At 32.4% G+C, this 7,337-nt stretch overlaps 1 protein-coding gene across 1 annotated transcript; it reads left to right on the top strand.

The window, feature by feature from the left end:
- Positions 1-2,346: 2,346 nt before the first annotated feature.
- On the top strand, positions 2,347-6,390 carry GCNT1_6 (Beta-1,3-galactosyl-O-glycosyl-glycoprotein beta-1,6-N-acetylglucosaminyltransferase; the record flags this gene model as incomplete). The annotated part of the gene is made up of 2 exons (XM_035733572.2): positions 2,347-3,144; positions 5,881-6,390. The coding sequence occupies 2 exons, from the start codon at positions 2,347-2,349 to the stop codon at positions 6,388-6,390; spliced, it is 1,308 nt and encodes a 435-aa protein (XP_035589059.1).
- Between the last annotated feature and the right edge of the window lie 947 nt (positions 6,391-7,337).

Genomic DNA, 7,337 nt, shown 5'->3' with positions numbered 1-7,337 from the left:
CAAGAGGTCGCAGCTAAGGGGTTTCGAACCCTCTGGGCTCTAAAACAGACATTCACTAGGTTAGATACTGCCATATTCACCACAGTATACACATCCTTAGTGAGAACTAAGCTTGAGAAATGCGTTCAGGCCGCAAGCCCCTGTTTAAAAGGTGACTCGGATATCCTAGAAAAAGTAAAGAGGGCAGCTACTCGTGCAATTCCAGAACTCTGGAGTTGCAAATAAGATGGGTAATAAAATTTAAAACGAACATTACTGAGAATGATGACAGTATTTTAGTGATCAAACTCTAGTGTGATGTTGAGGAGTCCCATACTACGACGAGACGGCCGTCCAGTACTTCCAGGTTTTCCATGGTGGTGGTCTAGCTTTAATTGACTCATGAGTTCAACTATTAAATTACTAAAATCTCCACAAAACCCCCTTCCTGATTATTCTGAATTACAAATAAAATATAAAACACACTATTGACAAATGTACCATAACCACCTTACATTTTATAATTTGAAAATAATAGATGTATCTGAAAAATATTCCAATACAGTCTAGAATGTTCCTGTGTCTAATATCTAAATTAACATAAAAGATCTATGCTATTCGACTATCATGTTCAAAAGATTTAATTCAGTAAAGAGATTGTTATTCATTAGTATTTATCATACAATAATCATTTCATCGAATGGAGGAATCGCGTAGAACAGTTTATATATCAAAGAAATAAACTGAAAATAATCAATATTCTTTATTCACTGTTTATCAACTGACAATAACAAATTGTTTACTTTAATTATCTGAGTTATAAATTTATAAGAATCTGTGAAATTCATTATTTTCTTTAACCTTTATTTCAAACAACAGAAGCTAACACCAGTAATAGATTGTTATTTAAGATGACCATTTACAAATAATGTATACTATAGCAGATTACACACATTTGAGTTTGTTTACATTTAATTTGGTTACGCATTTTCATTAACTTATTTAACAGAGTCACACGTACAAAAACAACAACAAAAACTTATCTATACCATTGTACTTTTATTATTGTTGCGCTTGTATGAACACGTATGCTTGATCATCGCTTACCGACTAAGCACATATTCATTCTACTAGCTTTAGTGTTAGTCGCTTAATTGATCCGATGACTTATTCATTTTTTATATGTACATATGTGTACATTTTAATAATGTTCATTGACTCACTCGCTCACTAGTTCGTTTGCTCTTCGGCACTCGCATATCATTCTTGATTCGTGTGCCTGTGGTTTTGGTGATCTGTGTGTGGTGTAACAATAAACGTAATGAATGCTTCATATTCGTCCTCTGATTTATACACCGTCGGGCGGTTATCAGGACGAATACTGACCTCCACAATTCTTATAAGAAAATAATGGAAAAACAGTGTGAAAAACATTACAAATCATAACATCTGAAACATGTTTATCAAAATAGTAAGAGATATGTCGTTAATTAGTTAATTGTTATTTATAAATGGGAAAATGTACCATATACACTAAGAAAGTTCGTAATTTAATAAGTCTAGGATTTAAACTGATATGTTATTCTAAAATTTGCTGGAAACTAAAATATATGAATATACACACTTTCCAAAAGCATAACTAACAAGCCTAATCCAACAGTTTCCGTTTGGATTGTATTAACATTGTGTACTAATAAATAATCTATGAATTAGAGAATATATATAGTGTGTTGTACGCTACTTATGCGGACAGATATAAGTAGTGTTTAGTAGGAATTGGAGTTAAAATGTTAACCGGAAGAAGACTGAAATAGAGAGAAGAGGATGGAAAGAAGAGTGCTATCGGAATAACAACAGAATTGAGAGGATGATGGAGTACAAATGATGTATTTAATGTATGTACTTCATATTCTACAAAGGCATTGTGTGCTTTTGTATAAAATAATAAACTGGTTTGCCGTATTTGAGTTTCCGTCCACTACGATAGCACTTTTAAACAGTACTTTATTCATCCAATTAAATTATATATACATATGTCAGTAGGTGTAGTGAGTAACATTTTTAAGTCATGCACAGATTATTGTGAATCCGTAAATGTCAAATAAGCACAATTATACTACGATTTATTGAGGTCAAACATTTAGATGAATCTGTCTGTGAGTGTTCTCTTTTAAACTCAAAATTTGTATGTAATCATACCACTTGTTTATGGTATACCTGTCAATTGTCTAATAATTGGTTTCAGAAGTATTTATGGATATTTTCTTCTCGTATTTAAATAACATTCAATTTGAGTCATCCTCATATTCTGGTTTCTCTTTCAGATAAAGTCAGATAGTTGAATGTGTATATTCAATAACTGGATAAATGATGTTTACACATGAAATAAAAACGTTCACAATACGATCTCATCATTATATTCAAATGAAAAGGTTAATATTGAATTGTTTGCTAATTTTGTCAGTCCTCATGCTGTTTTGTCTACTGTATTCGTTTATTGGAGTCAGCAATGATTTAAATCAGTTTCAGACAGAAAAATACAGTGAAGTTAAAAAAATTTGTGAATATTTGCTCACAACCAAAGGTGTGAATCCCAATAATGGAGTTTTTGAAAGTATTCAGTCAAATCGGGACCAAAGCTCTATGTATTTATCAAATCCTCATAAATGTGAAGAGTTTAAATTGTTCCATGGTCATGTCATTCAATCCTCAATTGAAGAAAAACTATTTCCTTTAGCATTCAGTTTATCTGTTCATCAAAACATTAAACAAGTATCACGTCTACTTCGACTGATATACAGACCACATAATTTGTATTGTATTCATGTAGATTCTAAATCCCCAATTGAATTTTATGATCAAGTGTTAGAGTTGGCCCGATGTTTTGGTTTAAATGTTATGGTGTTGAACCGGACAGAAAGTATAAATATTCAGTGGGGATATTATTCCTTACTTGAAGCGTTTCTTGTATGTGCGGACAAATTAATAAAAAACACAGACTATATGTGGAAATATCTATTGAATTTGAATGGACAAGAATTACCTTTGAGGACAAACTGGGAGTTGGTTGCAGCATTGAAAGCAATAAACGGATCAAATGTCGTTGAAGGCTTAGGTCCAAATTTCAACCCTTCACGTTGGCCTAAAAAGAATTTCTCATTTCCTGTAAGTTTTATAGTTATTATGATCTTGATAATGATTTTCTCTATTGGAACTTAATATAATAATAAAGTAAATACAGTTATGAACCATGCGTTGCATGTCTAGTTGGGGCAACCATAAAGAAGCCTTTATCATGATAAATTAAACTTGTAGAGTTACAGTAAATGTAAATATGATTAAAATAGACAATATACAACACCTGTGTAATCAGATCTATGGTAACAGAAGTAACATAACAATTTGTAAAACAGTCTGAAATAAAACTACAATATTGAATCTACACATATACCTCTTGTATTTTCGAAGCTATTTTTTATAAATGCTTTTGATTGTTTTGATTGTTTTAATTATGCAATCCATAATGTTGCAGTCAGTAATCTACTGAGCATTTGGCGAAAACCATCAGTATCATACGAATACCACTAATCTTTATAATATTGAACTCGATGCATAATTTTTTGCTTGATTTCCAGTTAATATAGTCACTATAGTCTGTTTGAGGTTATATTCCCGAATGAAGTGATGTAAATCACTAGAGATAGAGATTAACATGCAACTAAGTTTCGCTTGATTAGGTCGTACATTTTGCACACTTCAAATAACAATTACATCTATTAAATAAAATGAATCAGTGTTATGAAAAGCCGGTTAGATTTAATAACTATCGATTGATTACCGCAACTCTTATCTTGAAAAAGTTAATATAATACTCATAACATATTATGATGATTAGGAGTATTTGAATTATAGTATGAACTAATAATCCCAAAAATAACGTAATCGGATCAAGAAGTACTAGAAAAGCAAAAACGAATGTACTGTATTTAGAATTCGAAATCAAGCGTTCAACAAGTACAAAGGAACCATTAGTTCATTCAAACACCACATCCGCCACAGCTTAAATTGAAGTTTAAGTGTCTGTAATCGATTGTACGTTTTCTTAAGTTCATCCTGTGTCTGTCCGACACTGCATTGGATAAGGAATCTGTATTATCTAGAATGTGCTAATTAGTATTGGAATTAACAACCGAAATCGGAACAGACTTACTTGGTTCCTGGGATTGTATACAACCTCCATGTCGGTTGTGTACCGAAACCACTATCTAGAATTTAAAGCACAGATTTCCCAACACTATCTTCCTCCATGAAATAATGTTGGATCTTTATATCCCCAAGTTATGAATGATATGGCTTCATTTAAAACATATTTCTCACATTGACTCGAGTAAACATTAGAAGTGTTTTTGTGATAAGGATAAACAGTAGTTGATATGAAATCATCCGAATTGTAATCAAAATCGAGCTCATTTAGTGCTAGTGCTTAGCACTGAACAACTTTCCCACAAGAAACAAATGCATTATGAGGACAAATAATATTTGATAGAACATCACGATTTGATTCTTCTGAAATAGTTTCCTCGAATTTATTAAGAATGTCATTGCAGAGCAAAGGATCATTAGAAAAATCAGCATCCATCACAACTACATCACGTTTTCGATCATAATTATGTTCACTCAACATATTTACTTCAGATTTGCCAGGGATTTCGTCAGAAATAGGTGAATCATTAGGAAAAACCATATTTGGTACAATAACATGAGAAATCTGATAAATCGTTTGGTTAGAAATTGTTGTCTCGCAAGAATTCTGAGTTTCACTTAACTCTGAACTGCTATATGACTCTTCACTGTCTATTGCAATCGTTGATAAAGATAAATGATCATTATAAATACTCGAATTAATAGAATCAGAATTACACGACTTAATATTAGTTGCAGCAAGATGAACAGTAGTATTACAAACTGACTGAATATTTCCAACATCACCACATTAAAAGCATATAGAATCACGAAATTTACATGAATTCAAAGAGTGGAACTTGTCACCGGACAAATACTGACCAAACTTGTGCCCATCTTCGTGAACTGAATCGCAACTCCTCAATGAATTATCTGCATAACCTTGAGTATGCACTGGGTTGGGATGACATAATGCAGTGGAATTTTTTATATTCTCATGAATCATTTTACGAAATCTTCCTCCCTTACCGAATTCGAAAATTGTATACTTAACATAGTCTAGCAGTAGATCCTTGAGAGTTGTATGAGAAAACGAAATGTGCTTTTCGGGTAAAGCCAGAGTTTTTAATAAGCTATATGCTTCTTTTCCGATGAATGTGAGGAAATGTGCCACAACATTACCATCCTCACCATCTTTCTTGGTCATAACCCAGATTTCGAACCTTTCAAAGTAATCCTCAAAAGCTTCAGCAGTTGAATGAATATCTAACTGTTCCATCGCAGGCTCCATCGCAAACCCAATGTGATAAATAGGAGTATTTGAATTAAAGTATGAACTAATAATCCCAAAAATAACGTAATCGGATCAAGAAGTACTAGATAACCACAAAAGAATGTACCGTATTTAGAATTCGAAATCAAGCATTCAACAAGTACAAAGGAATCATTAGTTCATTCAAACACCACACTTATTCAAATCACTTTTTGTTCAAATTACTTGAAAGCTATCGAAATACCAGAATTCACAGTAAAGTTGGGTTTAAAACTATACTCAATCAACTTTTAGCCTGATATGAAAAGTTTTTGTAATGAATAGATCGTTGTGCGGCTTTGTTCGTATATAAGTATACATGTGTGTGTGTGTGTGCGTGTGTGTGTGTGTGGAATCATGTATTTTGTCACAATAACATCATCTCTAGAACCATTTGTCTTTTCTAGATTATTTGGACCAAGGGAAGTTTTTACATGGCATTAAAGCGCGAGTTTGTTCACTTCTATCAAACTGATCAAAAAGCAAACGAAATTCTCAATGCGATGAAAGAAGAAAGACACTTAAGAAAACATCCAGATGAATTATTTTTTCCTACACTAACTCATAATCCACTACTTGGTGCCCCTGGTGCTTGTAATGAAATTCATGTGACTAATCATTCAGATCCACGGAAAATCTTCATAGCTCGTTATGTAACATGGTATCATGAAGGTTGCAAAAGTCCAAGAGTGCGCCGTATTGTTTGCATTATAGGCATAAACAACCTTCCGTACATAACGTCACGAGTTGAATTCTTCGCCAATAAGTTTCATGATGATTTTGAACCGATTGCATATGACTGCACAGAGTATTATATCATGAAGAAAGTTTTAAACGAAATGACAAGTAAACAATTAGATCCAAGTTTTAATCTCACACATTACTCTATATTGCATTGTTCACAAAATCATATCTAATTTCACAAAACGCTTAGTTGATCATCACAGTCAACTTATGTTCACTTTCATTTGTTCATGTTGATTCATTTTAATAGTTTAGATTTTACTTATTTTTGAAAACGCTATTAATTGTATAAACCACCACAGACAATAACAGTCTTATAAAATGATTATTGTAAGTGATAATTTTACTTGAAAAACTGCTGTAAAAATATCAGTTTTCTTTTCCCGTTCTAGACTTTTCACCGTTGTCTACTAAAACAGTTTAGAATATGTCCTGTTTATTCACTTCTCTTGAGGCAACTGGATAATATCATTGAACATCATAAAAAGTTGTGATTCGAACTCGAGTAACTTGAACTTGTAACTGATAAATCAGTGGTTTTCTCTGATCATTTTATGAATACTTCATATAATCAAACTTCTTGGAATAGCTAGAGAAAGTTGAATGATGGTGAACTACAAGAATGAAGTGATAAGCATCTTATTTTATCGAATAAAATGTGATGCCTACGATTTCAACTGCACACATCAGGCAAGTCATTAGAACTTTATGAAACACACAATATTAAAGTTGTCACGATAGAAAATCTAAAAAATGAACTGAGCTTCTTCCGTTTTACGCTTACATATAATTTCAATGAATGTTAGGGATAGTAGTTGACATTTAAATTTTAAAGTAATTAAGCAGTCAATGATTGATTTCAAAGAGAAACGTGACATATTCATAAAGAACACTTCAAAATAGTATTCTACATATCAGCTAAATTCTAACACTGATTAAAGTATTACAACTATAATAAACGAGAGTGAACATCGCATTACTTACTCATGCCTCTTACGCCCAATGGAGCATAGGTCGCTGATCAGCATTCTACAACCCACTATGTCCTAAGCCAACATTCCAAGTTCTATACAAATTTTATTCATTCTTCTCATGTCTATCTCCATTTCTCGGCGTAATG

This window comes from Schistosoma haematobium, chromosome 1, assembly GCF_000699445.3.
Source record: "Schistosoma haematobium chromosome 1, whole genome shotgun sequence".
Classification (NCBI taxonomy): domain Eukaryota; kingdom Metazoa; phylum Platyhelminthes; class Trematoda; order Strigeidida; family Schistosomatidae; genus Schistosoma; species Schistosoma haematobium.
Note: the sequence above shows the minus strand (reverse complement) of the source record. Positions and strands in the feature narration are given on the sequence as shown.